Raw genomic sequence first — 24,245 nt, forward strand, 5'->3', positions numbered from 1 at the left:
AAACAATCCCCCATATCTCAGTAATTTAAAATAACAAAGGTTTATTTCTTGCTCACATTAGAGAAGTCAATATGGGGCCATACTTTGTGGAGTCCTCATTCCAGGACCTGGGCTGGTGGAGTACCCAAAATCTCAGACATTGCCTGTCACACGGGCAGAGAGAAAAGGAGTTCTGAAGGTTCTCAACCCCACAGTTAAATGCTGCAGCCCAAGAAGTGATACTCCACTCTCATCTCTTTGGCCAGAATGAATCACATGATCCTACCCAACCATGCAGGGGCCAGGAAGTACCTTCCTCCCAGGTGCCCAGAAGGTGAAAGTAAAAAGATTTGGTGTACAGACTACTAATGGCTACCACATTGGTATTTTTATTATCCTCATTTTTATAGATGAGGATATTGAAGCTCAGAGAGGTTAAGTGACTTGCCTAAGATCACACAGCTAGTAAATAGCAGATCTGGGATCCAATACCCTGCTCTGTCTGACTCTAGAAACTAGTAACTCAGCCATTACCACTTATAAACCCCAAAGTATGAGCTGTTCTACCCTGTTTGTACGTAAGATAAACACATTCTGGGAGTTCGCTGGTGGCCTAGTGGTTAGGATTCCAGGCTTTCACTGCCGTGGCCCGGGTTCAATCCCTGGTCAAGGAACTGAGATCCCACAAGCTATGCAATGCTGCCCCCAAAAAAGATTAAAATTCATTTCAGTGAATTGGGCTGATGCAAGACACCTACCTACACACCTCCAGAAAGGGGCGTATCACCACGGTCACTTATACTTAAATTACACAACTAACAAGCAAAGGCAAATACTGCTCAAAAACAAATAGACGAAGTCCTGTCCAAGGCATGTTTGCTTCGGCCCACAGAGTATTTTATTTAATAGGAATATGTTGCCAATAATTAAAAATCAGGAGATTTCAGGTTTTTAAAAACCATCTTCTCTTGAAATTAAAAAAAAAAAAAAAAAAAGGAAAGACCTGGCAGCAAGAGCCTGCATTCCCATAAGGCAGTCGTCAGCATGACTGAAGACAAAGCTAGGTTCTCAGATGACAGAAAGACAGCCTGGACTGGAGTCTGGAAGGAGGGGTGTCAATTAGCCCAGAACCCAAGACACAAAATCCTGCTCTCTTTAACTACAGATGTAACAGCCTCACTTTCACACTTTAACATAATTCCACTGAAGTCTGAGCAATAATGGTGTCAACTGTGTACCTTTAAAAATGTTGAAAATGTGCCACTTTGGGGAGGGAAAGCATCGGCCGTCCCCACGCATACCCACCAGCTGTCTAGCTAAGCTCTGGGCAGGTAAAACCTTCCCCCACTAGCTACCCTACCGCTCAGAGACCAAACATCTGGGCTTCTGGGCATATTGACACTGCTGCCTTGCTCTGTGGGCTGAACTCGCCTCCACTGATCTACACACACCATTTAAAGAAGCTAGTTTTTCACAATAGGATATCCACCGGATGATTCAAGTGTGAGAATGCCCATGCCGTGTGTGACAGTGACATCTCCTGGTGATGTACAGTTTCACAGCTCAGCTCTGCTAGACCTTGTAAATATTTAGATAAACTGCATCCTGAACCTTCCTGTTTGTTTCAAGAGTACTTTGTGACACATTTGAAAGTCTTTTCAGGACTTCCGTGGTGGTCCAGTGGTTAAGACTCTGTGCTTCCACTGCAGGGGACATGGGTTCAATCCCTGGTCAGGGAAGTAAGATTCCTGCATACGTGGCCAAAAAAATTTCTTAAATAAAATATTTTCAAACTACTTTCATCTTGAAGTGCATAAAATGTCCTTCTGTGTGACCCCCATGAGGACCTGTGAAATCAACACAGCAGGAGTTAGAGTGCCTGTTGGAAAGAAGAGGGGGCAGGGGTGCCGAGGGGGCCAAAGTGACTTGCCTGCAGGACACAGCATGTCCAGGCCTCTTTTGCAAACAGCTCTGGCTTCCAAACCCCACGACCTGCCTAATCTCTGGGGCTGATATCATGGGAGAAACCACATCCTTCCCCCAAACAGCTGTTGCTGCCACAGCTGGAGACCATAGGGCTGAGCATACCATGAACAGGACCAGAGATCTTAGTGTCTCATCTGGGAGTTCCTGTCCCCTAAAATGCAAGAAATTCCAGCAGCCCAGGGAATAGCAGATGGAAGACACACACAGACAGAAGGTCCCAGAGACCAGAAGAATGTTCCACAGCTCTGAAAGCCTGCCACAGGCTGGGCCACCACGTGAATGGCTTCCACACCGCAGTGTTCCAACCCATCTGCTGGGATGTTTTCCCAGGGCAGTGGAAGTCCCATTTTGTAATGGAAGTGGAGGAGGTAAGTGAGATCCAGTTTGCAGAAATGTGCATCGTGGCTAATGTTGTTCCCACATCTGTCACTTAAAGTCAAAAACAAACACCTCCATCTCGAAGGCCGCCCTTCGTGCTTAGCCGAAGACTCTGGATCTTGCCAAGTTTGCAGCAGCTCAGGCTTCACAGCAAATGTGTCCATAAAATCTGGAAACATTCATGACTCCAGACTCCAAGACACAGCCATTTGGCCTTCACCCTCTGGGAAGACACGCCAGACCTGAAACCCTCAGGAGCTGGCACCTGAGACAAGTCAGAGAAATGGCTCCCACCGAAGCAGTGGACCGTAGCCGTCCCTCTGGCAAAAGTCCTGGGTGGCTTCCTCCAGTCTCCCCTGCCCTCCTTTTGGAGTTTTGTTGTGGGTATGAGAGAGCCAAGCACTATTTTTAGAAATGTTTATTCTTAATCCTCTCCTTTCCCTCCCATTCTCGACCTCTCTGGAATGAGCCTGCATGTTCCCTGCTGGAGGCTTTTCCGGAGGAGTCAGTCGCTGGGCACACGCTGGATGGAGCTGGGATTGAGTTTGGAGTAAATGAGTTTTTCAATCTCAGATGCTCCAGAATCAGGACCCGTCTGTACAGCTTGCCTGGAAATGACGTTCCTCGAAGCTGGTTTCCCCAGCGTGATTCCAGAAGGGGATACAAGAGAGTAGGAGTCTCTGGTGGAGACTCCCCAGCAACAGTCACGAGTCCTGGTTAACTGGACCACGAGGAGATGAAGACAGCAGCAGCTGAGCACACGTGCCTTGGACCTGCCCGCTGAGCTTCAAATCTGGACCCTGACACTTTCCAGCCATAAGACCTTGGACGGGGACTTCCCTGGGGGTCCAGTGGCTAAGACTCCCAATGCAGGGGGCCCGGGTTTGATTCCTGGTCAGGGAACTAGATCCCACATGCCGCAACTAAGAGTTCGCATGCCGCAACTAAAGATCCCGCAGGCCGCAACTCAGACCAATGCAGCCAAATAAATAAATAATTTTAAAAACAAACAAACAAAAACTTGGGCGTTTACGTTGCCTCTCTGCACCTGTTTCCTCTGTAAAAGGAGGACAGTGATGATAGTAGCGTTTACCTGCGTTGTGAGGAAAATGAGATGCGCTCAGATCAAGGATTTAAAACAGTGCATGGCACGTAGGAAGCCCTCAGCCCTGCGGCCTGGGCCCTGCATTCACCAGGAGCCATTCTCCAGACCAGGGTGAACGTACTGTCCTTGAGCCTGGCCACCCAGACTGAAAGAATCGTAGTCATTTCCCATCAGCTAAACCTGCCCTCTGTGGACATTGCTAATTAATAACTTTATAGACCCTATTTTTCACACAGGAATGCTACACATATTTATATGTGTAGAGACTCTTAACATGTTCCATGGAAACATACAAGGAGCACAGGTTATGCAGCCCTGGTCTGTCAATTTTTCTTTTTCTTTCTTCTTTTTTTTTTTTTACTTTTAATATACCCAGATCCTCAAAATATAGACGTGGCTCAGACGTGGCTCAGGCCCCCAGGCTGGCCAGACAGGCCCAAGGTGAGCCCAGGTCTTTGTACGCTGGACCAAGAGCTGCCGTTCGGAGGGCGAGCCCACAGCGCCCCCTGGTGACCAAAGCCTACACTTCCAGCATCTGGAGGCGCCCTGGGCGGGTTCTGAGGCCTGAATACAGGAGGCGGGTGAGGGGGGGAAAGGAGGGAGGGGTGCGGAGCGGGGCAGCTGCACGTGGGCGGGCTCTGCACTCTCTTCCTCCGGCAGTCACACCACCCAACGCCACCACTCCCCAACGAGTCGTTCTTTTATTCCACAGAGACTTTGCACACACACCTTCCAGCCAGGCTCTTGGAGATGCAGCCGGGAGCCTCACAGACCCAGCACCGACCCTCAGGAGCTTACAGTCTGGGGGCGGGGGCAGAGCGTATCCAACTGCTTACACACAAGATCAAAGCCCAAAGGGCAGGGGCCTTGAGAGTGAAAAGCCAAGGGATGCAGCCTCCCCTAAAGGGATCACTTAGGCAGCAAAAAGGACGGAGAAGCCAGGAAGGTGCCTCAGTTTCCCCACTTGTAAAACTGGCCTGATTCTCTTGCCCCGCCATCTCACGGGGCCTCCGAGGGTCCCGTGGCAAGAGCAGGGGGCAAGAGAGACTTTGTAAACTGTAGAGTGCCTCCTGCCGAACGTGTCTGCATCCCGCCTGCCCCCCACCGCAATTCCCCATACAGCCAATCAGCGATCACGTTGCTGCCCAGCTTAAACCCTCCAATGGCTCCCATTGTACTAAAATCCAAACTACAGGGCCCTGCTGTGTTTAGCCCCTGCTTAGCTCTCCAACCTCGTCAGCCTCTCAGCTTACCACACTCCAGCCACGCCCCACTCATTTCTGGTCTGTGTGTCGCTACCCCAGGGACTTTGCACGTGCAGTTCTCAGTTCGTAACGGGCTCTTTTCCTGATCCCTTCAAAATCCTTCGGGAATCAGCATGAATGGCCCTTCTCAGAGGGCACTTCTCTCATCTAAGTAGCACCTCCCTCCTCCAAACACCTCCTCTCCTCACAGCACCTGTTTTCTTTCATTGCTTGCACCCATCACTCTCTGGAGTTATCTCACTTATTCATTTACTTGTTCACTGTCTCCCCAACCCGAAGATAAACCCACGAGGGCAGGGACCTCTCCTGCTTTTTCCACCACTGTACTTCTGAGGCAGATAACACCTGGTGCTCTAACAAATCCAAATAGACACCTTTTGACTGTTTCTGAGTCCCTCTGGTTTCCGGATACTTTCGCATTCAAAACCTAGTACCTGCTGGTCTTCCAGTTTGACTCCCTCTCAGTGCCCAGCCAATGCTTAGCACCCAGTAGGTATCTAATACATGCTTGCTGGAGGCTCAGCATCTGAGATCTTTCACAATGGTCCCGGACCCCATAGAGAATGCTCACACAGCCATTTCTATTCCACCCTCACAAGGCTTCTTGGGGATTCACAGAGCAGCGATCTTCACTCTCATGGGTGGGAAACCTGAGGCTCAGAGAGGTTACAGATTGCTGCAAGGCTGCCCAGCCGCTGGCACAACTGGATTAGCATGCAGGTAGCCTGCCTCCAAGGCCAGAGCCCTTTCCTCTACATGCTAAAGAAGCGCGAATATCCCATGACCCTGGTTTTATTTTAGGAGTGTCACTCTTGCCCATGGGACCCTTGGAGAGCGTCAAGGTCCCTTTGAAAATCTGAAGAATATTAAGAAAACGCTTCCCAGGAAAAAGAAATGCTCAGACATAGGCATAAAATGAAATTTCTGGAGGTTGCAATTTCCTGAAGCCAGACTGTGACCCCCCAGGTAACACCCCACAATTTAAGGAATGTAAGAGGTGATCTCAGCACCTCTGAGAACGCGGACCTCTGAAAAACCTGTGTGCGCAGCTCGCCCCCCAGTGGCCGAGCCCGGAATTTCCGGGAATTGCCCAGAAGCGCAGAATCGCAGCCAGAAACCGGGAAGGATTTTCCCAGCAGCCCTCGAGAAAGGAACTCGATCCTCCAGGTGCGGGAAAGCCGCCCAAGGATTTAAACAAGGGATGAACCTACTGAGAGTTTACATTTCAGGAAGACCTCTCAGGCCGCTGCTTGGAGAACTGACCGCACAGGACACTTGTGGGAGCCAAGTGGGCCAGGCTGGCAGAGACCCCAGGGGCGTCAGTCAGGACAGCTCTGGAACAGGTGGCTTGAATGCAGGGTTCCCAGTGCTGAACCCATCATGCAGGGCCGCCAACTCTTTTGAATGCCACACTGACCCTGCCAGGCAGGTATTAGATTATCCCTCCCCCTTTTTTTTTCAGACGAGAAAAGCCACCCTAGTAACTTTAGTCACAGTGCATAGCGAGCACTCGATAAATACTGGTGGAAAAAGTGACCATCTGAGTTAGCGAAGGAATAGAGAGTAAACATCTTGGTTAAGCAATTTTCCAGTTTCCCGTGCAATTGCAGGTACCAGGGATTACATTACAGGCCTTTGGGGTTTAGGGGCTCCAGCAACTGGAGCTAGGACTTGTAGTATCCTAGAACATTCTAGTATCATCTAGGGTACAGACGCAGCAACCCAGGAATTCCAAGAGGGGGGAGAGCTGAGTGAGCAGAAGTGACCAGGGAGGCTTCCTGGAGGAGGGGCAATGGTTGGAATTGAGTCTTTGATGATGGCCAGGACTGAGCCAGACAGAGGAGGGGAACCTTCCACACACTTATTCCACAGGCAGAGTGGAAAGATGAGGGAGTGCAGGACACGATAGGCACAGTGAAGTGTTCTCAAATAGGGCAGGTCTGGTAGCACCTGGAGGAACATCTTTAAGCTTTAACAGTTAAGTATTTTTTTTAATATGTTTTCTTTTTTTTTCTTTTTTTTTTTTTTAGCGATATGCGGGCCTTTCACTGTTGTGGCCTCTCCCGGTGCGGAGCACAGGATCCGTACGCGCAAGCTCAGCGGCCATGGCTCACGGGCCCAGCTGCCCCGCGGCATGTGGGATCTTTCCGGACCGGGGCACGAGCCCGTGTCCCCTGCATTGGCAGGCGGACTCTCAACCACTGAGCCACCAGGGAAGCCCTATTTTTTTTTTTAATTGAGATAAAGGATGTACAATATTATGTAAGTTTCAGGTGTGCGACATAGTGGTTCACAATTTTTAAAGGTTATATACTCCATTTATAGTTGTTGTAAAATACGGGCTGTATTCCCTGTGCTGTATAGTATATCCTTATAGCCAATTTTTTTATACATAGTAATTTGTACCTCTTAGTTCCCTACCCCTATCGTGCCCCTCCCCCCTCCCCTCTCTCCACTGGTAACCACTAGTTTGTTCTCTACATCTGTGAGTCTGTTTCTTTTCTGTTATATTCACTAGAGGGTTTTTTTTAATATTTATTTACTTATTTGGCTGCACCGGGTCTTAGTTGCAGCATGCGGGCTCTTAGGTGTGGCATGTGGGATGTAGTTCCCTGACCAGGGATCGAACCCAGGCCCCCTGCATTGGGAGTGGGGAGCCTTAACCATTGGACCACCAGGGAAGTCCCACTAATTTGTTTCATTTTTTAGATTCCACATAGTTAAGTATTTATTTTCATGGATACTAGAAAAATATAACTTGCCTGTTGGACCCACAAGTTCAGATAAAACTGCTTTTTCAAAAGAAACAAACTTTTTACAGAAAAATTTTCTTTTAAAAGAAAATTTAAGTAAAAAAGTGGCTCAAATTGAAAAAAAATATATTGTTAGCAGAGTCACATAGTGGGTGGGGTTGCGGTGTAAAGTGAGAGGGTAGGAATCAAGCCTCAGGGTCAAAGACACCCCTGAGAATTCCTGAGGCCACAAGGAGGTCTGATGCCATGTCCCTTAAGGTGGCCTCACAGCCCGTCCTTCCCACGTGGGACCAGAGGACAGTTTCCCTCTGAGCCCTGGATGAAGTCATTGGCTGGGTTTAGGGACCACAGTTGTACCAAAAAAAAAAAAAAACCCACACAAATCAGCTTGAACCTTACCAAGGTGTTCACAAGCAAGATGTTCACACAATGAGACATGTGGAGGGTAAATTCACCTCTTCTGTCCCATGTTCCCTTGGAGGACACACACACACACACACACACACACACACACACACACATCAGAATGCTTTATGGAGATTGCCTCTTTTTTCTCTTTATGAGCAGGCAGGGCTGAATGCAAAAGTTGCAGGTGTCTGTGATGCGGCTTGGACACAGGGAAGTCAACAATCCTCTCAGTGGTCATCAGACTCAAGCTGGGGAACGCTTTTCACCTTCGGGTCTCCCAGGGATCAGGGCCAGGCGGCAGGCACCCTTCCCCAGGCCCCCGACCCCGCAGCAGGCAGGCGCAGTTCTCCCCAGCCCTCCAGCCCCGACCTGAGGGACACTCCCGAACACTGGTTTCGAGAACTGATCTAAAGATTGAGTAATCTTTTTGCAGTTCTTTTGCAAGTCCGTGGTTTCCACTTTGCTGCCTTCTACAAATGTGAAGAAAGGTCAGATGGACGCGTCAGCTGATAAATCGGTAAAAATACTTTTTGATGACAGATTGTCACCTGATTTTTGCCCATTACTCAGCACTATTAAGAATTGAGTGACTCTATCAGGATATTCCTTCCACTGCCAGCTATGTACTTATGTAAACAAGGCTTCTCTGCACTTATACAAAATAAGAATAGAATCGATGACAAAACTGGTCGCATCCTGGCAGTAACAGTCATTCATAGATACATAAATTCGTTGGGGGCGAAGAGGAAATCACCATCTCATTAGGAGATGTATTTCCATGCAAATAAAAAACACAGTGTGATACCACTACAAATGATGACAGTTTTTTAAAAGCTGGAAGTGCCAAGGTATCAGCCTGTATGCAGAGCAGGTGAAATGATCATACCTTGATGGTGGGAATGCAGAATGGTGCAGTTACCATGAATATTGTTAAACACAGACCTATATCACGTGTTACCATATGACCTAGCACTCTCACTCCTAGGTATTTTACTTAAGAGAAATGAAAATTGGGAATTCCCTGGCGGTCCGGTGGTTAAGACTCGGCGCTTTTGCTGCTGTCGGCCCCCGTTCGATCCCTGGTCAGGGAACTAAGATCCCGCAAGCAAAAGAAAAGAAAATATATGTTCACACAAAAACCTGTACATTCGTGTTTGTAGCAGCTTTATATTCATAATCGTCAAAAACTGGAAACATCTGAAATGTCCTGCAACTCATGAATGCTTGGAAACCTGTGGTACGTGCCTACGATGGAATTCTACTCAACGATCAAAAGGGGGGTCGGGGTAGTGGTCCACGTGGATGCTATGCTTTCTAAACAAGAACTGAATTCACACAGAATTTATATAAAATGTTAAATATACACAAGTTTAAATTTTAGGGACTTCCCTGGTGGCGCGGTGGTTAAGAATCCGCCTACCAATGCAGGGGACACGGGTTCGATCCCTGGTCCAGGAAGATCCCACATGCCACGGAGCAACTAAGCCCGTACGCCACAACTACTGAGTCTGCGCTCTAGAGCCCACGAGCCACAACTACTGAAGCCCACGCGCCTATAGCCCATGCTCTGCAACAAGAGAAGCCACCGCAATGAGAAGCCCACGCACCGCAACGAAGAGTAGCCCTCGCTCACCACATCTAGAGAAAGCCCGCGCGCATAGCAACGAAGACCCAACGCAGCCAAAAATAAATAAATAAATAAGTAAATTTTAAAACAAGGGAAAGGCAAGTCTGCAGCCCAGTCCCTGAGAGACATTCATGGCAGTAACCAGAAAGGAGCTACTGGCTAAGAAAAGAAGAGCCCAGAACTTCCCAGGGGGCCCTCCCGTCCCCCCTCAAACAGGCTGTCACAGACTCAGTCACTTTTTAAAAAGGTTTATTATTTCAACTGTGAATTATTTTTAAAAGATGATAAAATTCATTTCTCTTCCAGTAGAAAAGAGACAGAGGTTTGCCCCGGAGACCAGAGCCCCGGGCAGACGGGTCACCCGACCAGACACCCAGGCTGATGGGCCCGGGGCCTCTCCACCTCCTCCCCGGCACCGAAGAGCTGAGGACCCTGGTGGGGGGCGGCTCGGGGCACAGCCTCCTGCCACCCCAGCCAGGGAGTGGCCGGCTCAGTATACATGATGATGTCAGTTTAGGCTGGAGGGAAGGGGCGCAGACACCCAAATATGGCGCCTGTGTAGACTTCAGGGAGATCACGATCCTGCAGGGGGTTAAGGATGTGGTCGGAGGCATCTCCGTTTTGAGGCCCAGATGGGTGTCCAGTGGCCACAGCTCCGGGTCCGGGCTGGGCGCTGAGCCACGGCCCGCGGCCCACCTGGCTGGCGCACAAGCAGTCTGCACTCCTGGGCTAGGTTTCGGGACTGCGGCCACAGCCCCTCGGAGTAAAGGCCCTGTCCTGCCTGGGCGAGCCACCAGGCGGGGGCTGCAGTGTTTCAAGACTGATGGAGAGGACCACTGGGGAGAGGTGACCTGAGTCCTTAAGAGCCCAGGCTCGCTCACCCAAGGGAGGGGACCCTGTGCCCACAACACCTGTGGTCGGGCCTGTGGATCACGTGGAGAGAAGGTTCTGGAACAGTCCTTGTTGACGAGCCTCTCCCCAAGTCCCCTCAGCAGTGGCTCCATCCCTGAGTGTCTGCACACACCTGTGCACACACGTGGACACGTGCTGGGGGTGTGTGCAGTGTGCCACAGGCATGTGGTAGCAGGGGGTGGCTCAGACTTTGGGATTAGTGGGCTGTCCGCTGAGAGAGTCCTGAAGAAGCGGGGTGTAGGGGCTGGAGAGCTGGTCTGGCTGAGTAGCCAAGCTGGGCTGGCTGGCGGCATCTTTGGGACCCTGTGGAAAAAAGGGGAGGTGCTGCATCACTAAGCCCCGCCCACCAAGCCCCGCCCGGACCCTGGCTCCGCCCCTGTACATCCTCCACCAGCATGGAAACCCCCCTTGGAGCCCCCATCTGCAGCACCCCCCCCCATCAAGCTTGAGATGAGAGAAGACTGGAGTGACCTACAGACTCCTGGGACTCCACTACAGAGGGTCTCCTAATCTCACGAAACACCATCTTGCCATGCTCTCACCCATCTTAGAGATGGGGAAACTGAGACCCTAAGAGACTTGCCTAATACAGTGAGAAGGGCAGAGCAAGGAGTCCAGGGCTTATATAAGCAATACTGTTAACACAGAAAAGCTGGAAACCACCTAAATGTCCACTGATATCAGAATGCATTTAAAAGACAGAGTCACAAGATCGTAGTCAACCTACACAGTTGTCACACAGAAAACTGAAGAGGGGAAATCCAGCTGCGGAGTGATTCATATAGTTTGACACCACGGAGGTAAGCTTTTTAAAAATTATCTGTCGTTCATGGATACATATATACAGATTTAGAGGGGCAGAAACATGCAAACACCAAATTCCTAGCGATGGATGTCTCTGGGGAGAGGGGGAGGGGCAGTGGGACTTGGCGAGGGGGGCAAAGGACACACAGGGAAAAGGTGAAATACGACAAAATGTTAGCAGGGTTGTTGGGTCTGGGTGAGAGGGAACTCAGAGCGTGCAGTTCATCTAGTTTTACATTTTTAAGTTTCTCAATTTAAGGAAAATTTTAAAGGTAGCCATGATGATAAGAATTGGGGGCAACTTTTCATCCCCCCAAGCCCTCTGTCTTCCTTCCCCTCGAAGAATGGAGAGGCTTCCTTGCCCAGCAGCTGTGGTCGGAAAACCCCGGACGCCCCTACCCACCTGGGCCTTTGCTTACAACCCCCAGGGGCCTGCTTCACCGCGGGGTGGGGTAAATCAAACCCCACTCTGGGTGGGGAGCGGTGGGGGACTCCTGACTCCTTTCCTCGGGGACAGAGCTCAGGCTTCTGCGCACCGAGCCACATTCCAGCCAGGGGCAAGGAGGGGTGGGCGTGCGCCTCTGCCGACACACCGCCCCCCACCCCCGACACAGAGGCAGCATGGGACAGCGGGGGTCGGGGGTCGGGGGATTCTTAGCGATGTGGGCCCAGAGAGCCACGACTGGAGAAAGCCTCGCTCAAAAGTTCAAAGGGGAGGGCTTCCCTGGTGGCGCAGTGGTTGGGAGTCCGCGTGCCGATGCAGGGGACACGGGTTCGTGCCCCGGTCCGGGAAGATCCTCCATGCCACGGAGCAGCTGGGCCCGTGAGCCATGGCCGCTGAGCCTGCGCGTCCGGAGCCTGTGCTCCGCAACGGGAGAGGCCACAACAGTGAGAGGCCCTCGTACCGCAAAAAAAAAAAAAAAGTGCGAAGGGGAAACTGCCTTCCCAAGAAAGACACATGTACAAACCCTCAAGGAATACACGTCCGTTTAACTGAGGAATGAGGACTTGGAATTAATAAGAGAAATCATGAGACGGCAAGAGACATCCTGGAACATGTCCCTGAAGGGCTGCCCAGTACCATTGTCCAGGCTGTTCACTGCACAAGGGCACCCAGCCAAGTGGGTATAAACGGGGTGTACTCTGTTTGCCAAGCCCTCAGCCCTAAAGCAGGCCATGTCTGCACAGAGGAGCTGTCTTTTCTTATTCACATAAAAACACCCTTCTGGGCTAGTGGAGGCCCCATGTCCTCCCTTTCCTGGAGCAAAGCAGCCCCTCAAGGCCAACCCCATGCCCAGACGCGGGGCAAGGTATAGGACCTCCCCCAGGGACTCAGCACAGGCTGGAGGCCGAGCTGCAGGGATTCCAGGTCTCCGGGGCCACTGGCCGCTTCCCAGGTGCCTGGTCCCCTAAAACAGACCCGACAGGACACTGCCTTCCCCAAGTACACGTGACCGGGGGTAGGGGTCTCATCCAGGCCGAAGGCTGACCTGCCTTCCAGAAGACAGAGCAGTAGCATCTCTTTAATCAAAAACTTCCCTAATAACTTGACATTTGGATTCTGCTGGTAAAATCACGAAGAGACTCCAGCTTTGGTTTTGTTTTATTTTTATTTTTTGGCGGGGCAGGGAGCAGGACATCCTGGCTGTGTCCAGGGAGGTGCAGCCATGGGGCTGAGACCTCACAAACACCAGCTCTATCTGTGCTAAAAGCGAATAACCCCCATCTCTGTGCCTGAAGACCCCAACCCCGCACCGCGAGAACGCCCAGCAAGTTTCTGCAGAAGGGAATCATGGCTGCAAGGGGGCAGGGGTGCCAATGGGGCCAAACTGTACACAAGAAGGGCGTCCCAAGAGGAATTCTGGGAGAGAGGAAGGCAACGGGGGGCTCGTCTCCAGCTAGGACACCCTGCCCGCTAAGCTCAGGAAGACACCCCCTTAACACCCAGCCCTGATGTGGTCGGGCTCTCTTATCCCCAGATCGGCAGTAGGAGCCCCCCAGAGCCTGGCTGGGGGCACAGCGGTCCCTCCCTCCCGCTCCTTGCAGGGCTGGCGGTACCTGCCAACAAACACACCCACGCCCAGCGCCCATGTTCTATTTTATCTCCTCCTCCAGCCCTGGCAATCCAAGCAAACTGGAAGCCGCCAACTGGTCCCAAAGAGTAGGGCTGTCACCTCATCCCCAGCCTGTGGCTCTCAAGAAAGCTATTTAAACCCGAGCAGGCCCAGCCCCAGAAGCTGGAGAGGGTGGTACATTTTTCAGAAACCAAAATTACAGCTATAATCAGAGGTATAAGCATAGAGCGACTCACCCTCGCCCAAACCCCAACCGTAGGGCCCAGAGCTCTGCCTGTCACATCCCCTGGCGGGACTCGGCTCTCCTAAGACCTCAGACCTAAAGGAACACAGCCCAGGAGGTGAACCCCCAAAGGCACTAGCCTCCGTCTCCCGCAGGTAGGCTGCTCGAGGAAGGAGGGCAGCCAGTTAAATGTGAATTTCAGGTAAACAACAAACAGTTTTTCAGTATAAGCATGTCCTGATAATTTCATGGGACACACTTAGGCTAAAAGTCATTCACTGTTTCCCTGAAATTCACATTTAACTGAGCATCCGTTTGTTGTTGTTGTTTCTCGGGGCTGTTTGTTTTTGCTCAGTCTGGCAACCATACCCTCAGACCGAGTCCTAGATCTACACTTGGTGCCCAGGTGATGCCTAAATTCTTTTTTCTTGGCCAGTCATCCGGATTTACTTAAACTTATCTACATCAGAATCCTGTTAGGGGGCCATTAAAATACAGATTCCTGGGCCCCATCCATGATGCTATTCCAAGAGGTCTAGAAGGATGTCCGTGGATCTGCATTTTCTCGCAGACTTTCCCAGAAGAGTCTATGTTGCACCAGAGGTTTGAGAAGCAGCTGAGACCTAAACCTCGATCCTGCCTTTCTAAGACAACCTTGCAAATAACACACCAGCCCACTAGTCACCCTCCATCGCCTACCACGCCTGGGATCACTCGGAACGTAAGAAGACAACAAAATATACAAGTACGTATTTTCAATCTGTAGACACTCCAGGTGAAGTTCAGGCTGAAGAGATGTGTGAGATCCCAAGCGTTTCAAGCCACCAGAGTTCTACTCACTATGGGAGGGGATGGGGGGCGAGAGGTGTTACCTGGTACCCACCTACAGTCTTGCTTCTTGCAGTACAGTCCCCTTGGGAGCTGATGTCATCAGGGATTCAGAATAGGCCTGAATGGCCTCCTTATCCTTTGAGCCCTTTTTACTACTACTCCAAAATAAATAGCACTTCTCCTAGAAGATAACCAAGCTAATTTATAGTTGACGTTGCAGCTGAACACACACGGTTTTTACACGGTTCTCCGATTTTCAAAAAGCAGAGGGTGGGGTACAGAATTCTAGAGTCCAACCACCATTAATGACTGGAGCTGGCTGAGACTTGGGGAGAGATGGTGTCTTTCACCAAAGGCAGAAATGCGAGCATATTCAGGAAACACGCTTGGTCAGACGGGGAAGCTGAGCTGAAAAGGGTTTGTCAGCCTGAAAATTTAAGCCGAATCACGGAGGGGAGATGGGCCGTGCTGGGCAAGGTGGATTGGCCGAGACTCAGGGAGTTGAGCAAGTGGCATTTTAAGAGTCTCATGCTCCACTGACTGAGCTAGTGGGTGGCATTTTAAATCGACCAGAAACAGCGACATTTCTGTCTAAAAAAAAACTTTTTCTTTCAAGAATGACTTGACAAGAAAAAATGTCTTTGAAGAGAAATTAAAATACGTTGAGTTTAACGACATGCCATTCTTTTTTTTTTTTTTTTTTCCCTCCCCTATCAGGACAGATACATAAAAACACGTAAGGCCTAACCCCTGCTAAACCAAAAAATACATAATGGGATAAATTTCAACGACTGGGCCTCCAGCAAAACCTGCGGGGAGGGTGCCTCAACCATGGTCAGTAGAGACGATGATATTCTTATCGGATTTGGGGGACACGGATGGGGGACGTGAAGCAGGGAAGCTTTCACATTGTGCATCCTCACCGTCTTCCCCCTCCCCCTTCTGACGGACCATCAGGAGAGACAGAGGGCAGAGGCTGTCTGGTCCAGCCCCTCACCGCTGCTCCCCTGGCCCTCACTCCTGGAAACCCACGGTGATGCTGGCGCCAGGGAGGCATCCACGGGCTGGGGGCTAGGGCTTCTGGCCCCTCTGTCCTCCCAGCATGATTCATTCCAAAAACCCTAGGGAGTCCCCTTCTGCTCTGGCTGGGGCAGTGACAGAGGACCGGGCCCCCAACGTTCACTGGGGGCTCAAAACACCAGAGGCCCCGGTACCCTCACACCAGTGTGAACCTTTTCCCCCAAAGGATTGGGAATTTGGACGGGAAATCAGGTTAAGGGTCTGAAAGCCCAGGTTAAGAGCCTGGAAAGGTTTATCGTCGCCCCAGCAAACAAGCAAGCAAGTTTAGCAAGCGAGCATGCAAGGTGCCTCCGAGGAAGAGGAAAAAACGAAAAAGCTGTTTGCCGGAACTAAAGCAAGAAAGCAGGCGTTGCAGGTGGCCCGAGGGGCAGCAGGGGAGCTGGGCAGCCCCTGACCGAGGCTGAGGCCTGTGGCTCCAGGACAACTCGGGGGGCAGGGGGCACCGGGGGGGGGGAGGTTCTGGTTCATGGATTCAAAATGGCCTTTCAAGACTCCCTGCCACTGAGCAGTGTCCCCTGTCCACCAGGTAGCTGCCCACCCATCCCCACTGCCCGGGGGCCTTGTATCCACAGGCCTCGTCACCATGTGACGGCAGTAACTTGCTTAAAGCCCCCTGCTCTCCAGACCTCACATCCTACTCATGTCTGTATCCCCAAAACTGTGCACAGTGACCCCCCGCCCATAAGCTGTGAAGGTGTCAGTGAATGCCATGAATGATGCCAAATCAAGAAGGTGTATTTGTTGGAACTTCCCTGGTGGTCCAGTGGTTAAGACTATGCACTTCCACTGCAGGGGTCATGGGTTCGATTCCTATTTGGGGAACTAAGATCCTGAATGTCTCACAACGCGGCCAAAAAAGGGGGGTATTTGTTATCGGCCCCTCTTTTTCCTGCCTCTGAATGGTAGATGCCCCAGGGCTGGCTCTTCAGGGCTCTTCTCCATCTGTGCTCCCTTCCCCAAATACCTGCTCCTATCCTGGTCCAAGTCACCATCCTCGCTCACCTGGGCCTATTCACTGGTCCCCCTGCTTCCGCTCTCCCATCTGAAGACCAAGCGGCCACACGTTAACTGACCCAGTCACTCCTCTCCTTTACAGCTTCCAACAGCTTCCCGTCACCCCCAGAATCAGTTCCAAGCTGCTCACCCTGCATTACAGGACCAGGCATGACCTACGTCGGCCTCTCAGACACCACCTCCTCCCCCACTGCCCCTATGCCCACTCCCCTCCAGCCACCCTGGCCCTGCAGGAGCCTCCAACACACCTCACCAACCCCTGCCTCAGGGCCTTTGCACTGGCCATTCCTCCACCCGGAGCACTCTTTCCCTGACTCTGTGCTGAGCATTCACTTCTAAGCTTAAATTCAACCTCTTCCAAGAAACCTTTTCTGACATTATCTCTATAGTTGTCGTCAACGCCCTTGGACGCTGCGGTGTCCAACTTGGTAGCCACATATGGCCGTTGAGGCTTTGAAAAGGGGCGAGTCCCAGTCAAGACCTGATGTAAATGTAAAATACACACCGGATTCCAAAGACTTAACCAGAAAAAAAATGTAAAAAATTTATATTTTTTATATTGATTACACGTGGACATGGTCATATTGATATTTTGGATATATTCGGGTTAAATAAAAGATATGATTAAAATTAATTCCCTTTTACTTAAGGTGGCTATTAGAAAATTTAAATGTAAAATCACACACGTGGCTCATGTTGTATTCGTATCGGACAGCACTGCCCTAAGCCCATCACATTTTCTATTATCGTCGGTGAAATCATCTCTTCTGTTTATTTACTTGGTTTCCACCTGTCTTTCCAACTAGAATGCCGGTCCCCGCACCCCCCTTCCCCCGGGAGTAGCAACTGCCTTGTTCACTGTCGTATCCCTGTACCTGCCAGAGCCCGAAAGCCAGCAGCTGCTGACCTGAAGAACAAACCATTCAAGTACCAGGTCTCATGATCCAAAACCACCGGCAGCCCCTCCAAGGGAGGGTCCCCAGGCCTCCCAGAACAGGCAGAGAAGTGGTAACAGAACATGCAAGAGAAGCAAGGATGCAGCAACAGCTCCCCAGCCCAGGCGGAGACCTAGGACTGCCACCCGAGGTGGGCTGCAGGCTGAAGGTGTCCGTGGGCACAGCAGGAAGGGGCTGCTGGGGGATCTGATCTGAGCCCCTCCTTCCCCCAAGCAGGCAAGCAAGGGGCCACTCGGCCCCGGCCAGGCTCTGGCCACCACCTACTTGGCTCCGGATTTGGTAGACGATGGGGATGAGCAGCAGGACGCAGCCCAGGGCAAGGAGCACGTACTGGGCATAATGCAGCACCTTGGGCATCAACACCAGCTGGGTGTAGAACGTCTGAAGGGTCTCACCCTCCATTGCCCCGCTCTGGCGAAGGAGAAGGACAAACAAATGGACTGGTGCCACGTACTGTGGGCTGAGGGTGGAGACGCCACCCCACACCACACCCCTCTGTCCCCCAACCCCTTTCCCATCTCAAGCCCACTGACCAAAGCATGCGACGGATGGAGCCAGCCATGCCTCTTATTTCCTCTGGGGCCACACAACAGGACTACATTTCCCAGACTCCCTTGCAGCTAGGCAGGCCCATATGACTTGTTCTGGCCAATGGGATGGGGGCACAGTGATGCTGCAACTTCCACGCCTGGCTCCCATATGAGTCTCTCCATCTCTTTCCCAATTTACTGAATGGAGACGGATTCTGAAGATCTCCAAGAGGGCAGGACCAGAAGATGGAAGGAGCCTGGGTGTCACTGAATGTCTGCGTGGAGCAGAGCTCCGCCTGCCCCCCATCAGACTGTGATGTGAGTGGGAAGTGAACTTGACATTTGGAGACTGTCTGTTCCAGCGGTTAGCTCACCCTGATTTAAAACGAGCTAAGCCAGAAGGAACCCTGAAAAGCTGGGAGAGAAGAAATTTCAATAAAAAGTTGACACCCTGAAAACCAACTTCCCTTCATCTCAGGAGAAGGGGCCACGTGCGTTAACAAAATTATTTTACACCCTGACCAGGGACTTTACGGTTTCATGCAGCTCCTGTGTTCCTCATCTCGTGTGATCCTTTCAACCCAGTGGGATAACTGACATAAAGTGCTTGGAGAGGGCGAAGTTTCTAACAGATGGTTCTGCATTACTCAGTCCAGCTACCCCAGCCCAGCGTCCCCACCACACACAGCCTCCTGCCCCAAATGCCCACATCAGCTCCTCACTGAGGCATCAGACATCAGGCCCTCGGGTGCCCAGTACCCGGGGAGAGGGAAGCAGCCTTACCTCTCCAAACCACATCAGTGGCAGGATCACCGGCTCGATCTTCCCAGTTTGTCTGGAAATAAGCGAGACCAAGCAAGTGAGAAGTTATGTCAGGGTGTCTTAGATCAGACAGCTCTGGACCTGTGATCGGAAGCCCCAGGGTCAGGGGGGATTTGATGTTGCAGCAACTTGATCGGCATGGGCTTGAGCAATGGGCATCTCCTGACGGGGCGCAACCTGACAACCCAACAATATCTTTTTAAATGAAAAATTCTTACGGGGAGGGGCTGCCAGGGACCTAGCTGATATCCATTTGTTCTTTTTTAGAAACAGAATCCCAATTTTATTCCGGATGGCAATACGCCCAGCCAACAAACAACACGGTTTATGCTGATCACTTGCTTTCCTTTGGGGAGTCTGGAATCTGGGTCCATGCCAAGCAGAAGGCGCCTACGTGACCAGCCCCCAGTAAACACCCTGCGTGCTGAGTTTCTACTGGGCATCTCTGGTAGGGGACATTTCACACATGTTGTCACAACTTGTCACTGGGGAAATGAAGCGTGTCCTGGTGTGACCCTCCTGGGAGAGGGCTCTAGAAGCCTGTGCCTGGTTTCCCCAGACTCCACCCCGTGAGCCTTTTCCCTTTGCCAATTATGTTTTGAATCCTTTCTCTGTAGTAAATCACAGCCGTGACTATTAACTGCATGCTGGGTCCCCTGAGTCTTCCCAGGGAATCATCAAACCCGAGAGTGGTCTTGGGGACCCCCGACACAGTCAGCTACTAGATAGCTGTGTGACCTTGGCCATGCTACTTACCCTCTCTGTTCCTCCTCTGTAAAATGGGGATTATAATGGAACTCCTCACAGGGCTCTAGTGAGGACGGAACGTGACACCATGAAAAATACCCAGCATATAAAAAGTGCTCTAGGGGAGTTCCCTGGTGGCCTAGTGGTTAGGATTCTGGGCTTTCACTGCTGTGGCCTGGGTTCAATCCCTGGTCAGGGAAATGAAATCCCACAAGCCGTGTGGCACAGCCCAAAAAAAAAAAAAAAAAAAGACATACAGTGCTCGACGTTTATTATTGTTGCCTTGTTGTCAAATGCCAGCAAACAACTGGACAAACAAATATTCTGTAACTTCACCATTCCTGGGTCTGCTTAAAGAAGGCACAGCTGGAGGGGAACTGGCACTCTCTCAGGGGACAGGCACCAGAGTCAGCACAGAAGGTCAAAATCCTCAATCACAATTCTCAAAAAGCGCTTATTCAATAGAGTACTGTGCAGTGAAATGAATTTACACCGTATCACCTACAGAGGAGACAGACACGGAGAACGCTCTGCAAATACAATGGCGCATCCCCTTCACTTCAGCCTCTTTAATCTGAGTTTGTAAGAACTGACGTCAACTGAATGCACAGAGTGTGCAACCCTGCTGCCTTTATCTTGTGAGCAAACAGCAGAAAAGTTCCTCAGACAAGTCACAGCTAGACAGCTCTGCTTCCGGGCGGGCGGTGGTGTCTCCAGACTTTTCCCACACGGGTTCCTCAACAGCCCTGGGAGATGCTGATAAGCACTGCTGTTGGACCACCGCCCTTGAGACCACCATCCCAGCCCACAGGGGCAGCCAGGCAGCTGTGTGGCCTTGGTTCCGAACAGATGGGAACACAGAGGCCCAGAGACATCAGGGTGGTGGCTCAGGGCCACCAGCAGGCAGAATCCAGCCACCCAGATAGACTGCTGGCTTGAGCAGCATTTGTCAAAAATCTGAATGAACTCCCAACAGGTGAAATGTGTGTTAACATCCAGATTTTGAAAAATGCATTTGCAAATGCATAGGATGTGGCCACACTGAGTGCATGGGCCCTGGTGCCGGACAGAGGCTGGCCCTCGGTCCCATCCCCACGGGTTCCACTTAGTCACCTGCCGGCCCTGCACATCCAAGTTAGCAGACCAGGCACTGAGGGACGGGAGCCCTGTGGAGCTCAAGTCTGGGCAGCAGACACCTAATGCACGCGTGGGGCCGTTTCACCAGCCACAAACACTTCAGGAACAAACTCCCTGAGCAGCCTCAAAATGTAAAAATGAGGGGGGGGCTGGGGATGAGCTGCACTGACATGCTCACCAGCTCCAAGTGTTATTCTTTCCAGCTGAGAGGCATCTCACAAAGCCAAACAGATGCTCACATTCCTGCAGCCCAGGAATCTTTCTGGGGGAATTTTTTTTTTTAATGAAACTATTTCAAATATGCTAAGAAGTACAGGGGACTTCCCTGGTGGTCCAGAGGTTAAGACTCGGTGCTTCCAAGGCAGGGGACACGGGTTCGATCCCTGGTTGGGGAACTAAGATCCGCATGCCACACAGTGCGACCAAAAAAATTTTTTAAAATGAAGTACAGACCCTGACGTAACGACCAGTGTGCTCCCTCACCCAGCTCTATCCTAACTCGATGTTATAACAAGAGCTGGCAAGGATGTAGAGACACTGGCACCTCCCACGCTGCTGGTGGGAGTGTAAAATGTCGCAGCCGCCCTGGAAACCAGTCTGGCAGCTCCTGAAACTCTTAAACATAGAGTCACCATATGACCCAGCAATTCTGCTCTCAAGGTATCTACCCAAGAGAAAACATACATCCACACAGAAACTTTAAATATTCAAAGCGGCACTATTCACAATGGCCAAGAAGTAGAAACAACCCAAATGTCCATCAACTGATGAATAAAAACATGGTCTTTCCATGCAATGGAATGTTATTCAGCCATAAAATGGAATGAAGCAGTGACTGACACAGGCCACAACATGGATGAACCTTGAAAACATCATGTTAAGTGAAAAAAGCCAGACACATATTATATAATTCTATTCACATGATATGGCCAGAATAGGTAAGTCCACAGGAACAGAAAGTAAATTAAGGGTTGCCTGGGGCTGGGGAAATGGGCAGTGACTGCTAAAGGGTGTGGGGTTTCTTTTGAGGGGGTGGATGGAAATGTTTCAAAATTGATTGGGGTGATGCTGCCCAGCTCTGTGAATGTCCTACAAATTACCGAATTGTGCACTTTTAAAGAGTGAGTTTTATACTGTGTGAATTAAATCTTGATAAAGCGGTTACTGAAAACCAACTCAAAAAAAAAAAAAGAAAAAGAAAAAGAAAACCGGTGCTTAAAGAATTCCTCCCATCAAGTGAACGGTCTCACTTCAGAAGACTGTTTGCTAAGTTTCCACTTACAAACACTTGGTTTTGGCAGGATTTAATTTTTGCTACTCTGTCGAATGGGAAACAGCTTGGATGGAAGAGTCTGGCTAATTTGGGGGACAAATGTCAAGAGAGTACAGGGCAGGGATGTCAGGATGCAGTTTGGGCTCGGCTGAGAGCTAAGACCCCCCTCAGGGGTTCAAGGGGCAGGGACCAGATCCCGTATCCCGAAGGACCATCTCTCTCCCCAGATGCCAGGTTCCCAAGGACATGGCCAGAGTCCCGAGTCCCTGATCTCTCAACAGCAAGGCAGCCCGGGGCTCCCAGACCCCACTCACCCGATGCCTTTCACAGACTTAATGTAGAGGCTCAGCTGCAGTTTCACAGAGCAGTTCATGGGGATTCCGGTGACCTGCAGTAACAAGAGCAGTGAGGGGCCCGGCCTCCCTGGAGCTCTGGGGACCCCTTCAAACAGCCCTCTCCCTGGTCACGCTCAAGAGGGTGCGTATCCCAAATGAACTGCCCATCCGATGGGGCTTCCGCTACCCATTCAAAGCCCTGATGGGTAAACACATGTTCCCCAAATGGCTCTTATGTCCACGACCTCGAGGGATCCCCTCTGGTGAGCCAGGCTCGCTCTGGATGGAAAAAGAACTAACCCTTTCCATCTGTTCTCTTGCATGATGCATCCCCCAGTGCAGAAGGACGTTTCCCAGTCATCGCCCCTCCCTCCAGCCTCCAAATAAAATAAAATAGATTTACATGTTAATAAAGTCACTCTCTTCTCCATTCACCCCCCATTCCCTCCCCACCAGCGTCTCAAAGAGAAAGTCTGCAGGGAGCTTGCTCGGCCCCTAGTGCCTCTGCAATACACCTCCACCCGATCTCCATTTCAACAGAGCTGGCCTCAGGCTCGTGCCAAGGGCAGGCGACGGTATTTTACAGAGAGCCTAGTGATATTTTGCGTTCTTTACTTGGAGATTTTTTTTTCTTTGGCTGCGCTGCACAGCTTGCGGGATCTTAGTTCCCGGAACAGGGATCGAACCCGCGCCCCCTGCTGTGGAAGCGCAGAGCCCTAACCACTGGACCGCCAGAGAATTCCCTATTTAGAGACATTTTTAATTTCCGATTTGAGGTCATGATAGAAAGCTTCCTTTGTGCAGGATTTTTTTTTTTTTGGATGAGATTTTTTTTTTTTTTGGATGAGATTTTTTTTTTTAAGTAGTAAGTCAATTACACAAAAAGTGACATACATATAGGACCAAAACCAGGAAGGTGCTTCCAGAATGATGTCAGGAAATGAGAGTGGAAAGGAACCTAGGTTTGAGGACAGATTGCTGCTTCTTAGCTGAGACTCTTCTCATCTGGAAAGTGGAGACAACTCTGCCCATCTCACAGGGTTTCTGCAAGGGCAAAATAAGGGATGCAAGACAGCCACACTCAGAGCCATAAATGCTGTGTTGTTATCACATACACCAGTGGGAGAGGGCATTATCTTCCAATATAGCCTGGCATCCTGAGGTCCTTTGGGACCCCAGGGGCACAGAGCAACTGGCCAAAGGCCACGCTCCCAGGACGGGGGAGAGTTTGAACTTGAGAACCCGGTGGGATGGGAGTGAGATCACGCATGTGCAAAAGAGCCAGCAGGGGTGAGGCTGCCCTGCTAGCAAGGCTGTCCCTGGCTGGCGTCTGCGATCCTGGATTTCAAGAGGGCTCCCACCTCTCCCTGACAGATAGGAGGGGCTCACTGTACCAGGACAGTTTGTACAAACACTGTGGTTTATGCTGACACCTGGTTTCCTTCTGGGAGTCCGGAATTTCGGTCTGTGCCAGGTAGACGGCGCCTATATGACCATCCCCAGTAAGAATCCTGGGCACTGAGTCTCTACTGGGTGTCCCTGGTAGAGGACACCTCACACGGGGAATGAAGGGTGTCTTCTGTGACGCCCCTGGGAGAGGGCTCTGGGAGCCTGTGCCTGGTTCCCCCAGACTTCACCCCATGTGCTTTTCTCTTTGCTGACTGTGCCTTGTGTCTTTCACTGCAATACATCACCGCTGTGGGTACCGCCATATGCTGGGTCCTGGGAGTCCTCCTAGCAAATCCTCCAGCTTGGGGGTGATCTTGGAGACCCGACACATCCTGCTTTCTAGACTCTACATTCTGGGGTCTCCACTCAGGTCACTTCCTTCTCCAGGAAATGTGTCTCCTTCCTTCCTTGACTGTCCAGCCCCCTCTTCTTGGGCAAAGCCCCGCCTGTCCCCCACCACCCCGCAATCTCAGAACAGAAACTTGGACTCGTGAGCCCACGTCTGTCACCACACACACACACACACACACACACACACACACACACACACACACAC

At 51.0% G+C, this 24,245-nt stretch overlaps 1 protein-coding gene and 1 non-coding gene across 11 annotated transcripts in view; one reads left to right on the forward strand and one right to left on the reverse strand.

Moving 5' to 3' along the window:
• Nucleotides 1-9,733: 9,733 nt before the first annotated feature.
• The window catches only part of SCARB1 (scavenger receptor class B member 1), a 78,607-nt gene continuing 64,095 nt past the window's right edge, over nucleotides 9,734-24,245 (reverse strand). For 5 of the 10 annotated variants that reach the window (XM_029219237.1, XM_029219240.1, XM_029219239.1 and 2 more), the window contains 3 exons: nucleotides 22,220-22,293; nucleotides 18,710-18,761; nucleotides 15,009-17,807 (listed from right to left, as the gene is read on the reverse strand). In XM_029219237.1, coding sequence (XP_029075070.1) covers nucleotides 17,364-17,807; nucleotides 18,710-18,761; nucleotides 22,220-22,293 — 570 coding nt within the window. In that variant the 3' untranslated portion in view covers nucleotides 15,009-17,363. Of the gene's footprint in view, nucleotides 10,717-14,398; nucleotides 14,528-15,008; nucleotides 17,808-18,709; nucleotides 18,762-22,219; nucleotides 22,294-23,043; nucleotides 23,285-24,245 lie in introns of those variants that run through there. The other 5 variants (XM_029219242.1, XM_029219243.1, XR_003792957.1 and 2 more) reach the window with 5 other exon arrangements.
• On the forward strand, nucleotides 16,176-16,248 carry TRNAG-UCC. Its single transcript has one exon. It is a non-coding gene; the product is annotated as a tRNA-Gly (tRNA).

This window comes from Monodon monoceros, unplaced genomic scaffold, assembly GCF_005190385.1.
Source record: "Monodon monoceros isolate NGI ecotype Baffin Bay Population unplaced genomic scaffold, NGI_Narwhal_1 Super_Scaffold_1, whole genome shotgun sequence".
Classification (NCBI taxonomy): domain Eukaryota; kingdom Metazoa; phylum Chordata; class Mammalia; order Artiodactyla; family Monodontidae; genus Monodon; species Monodon monoceros.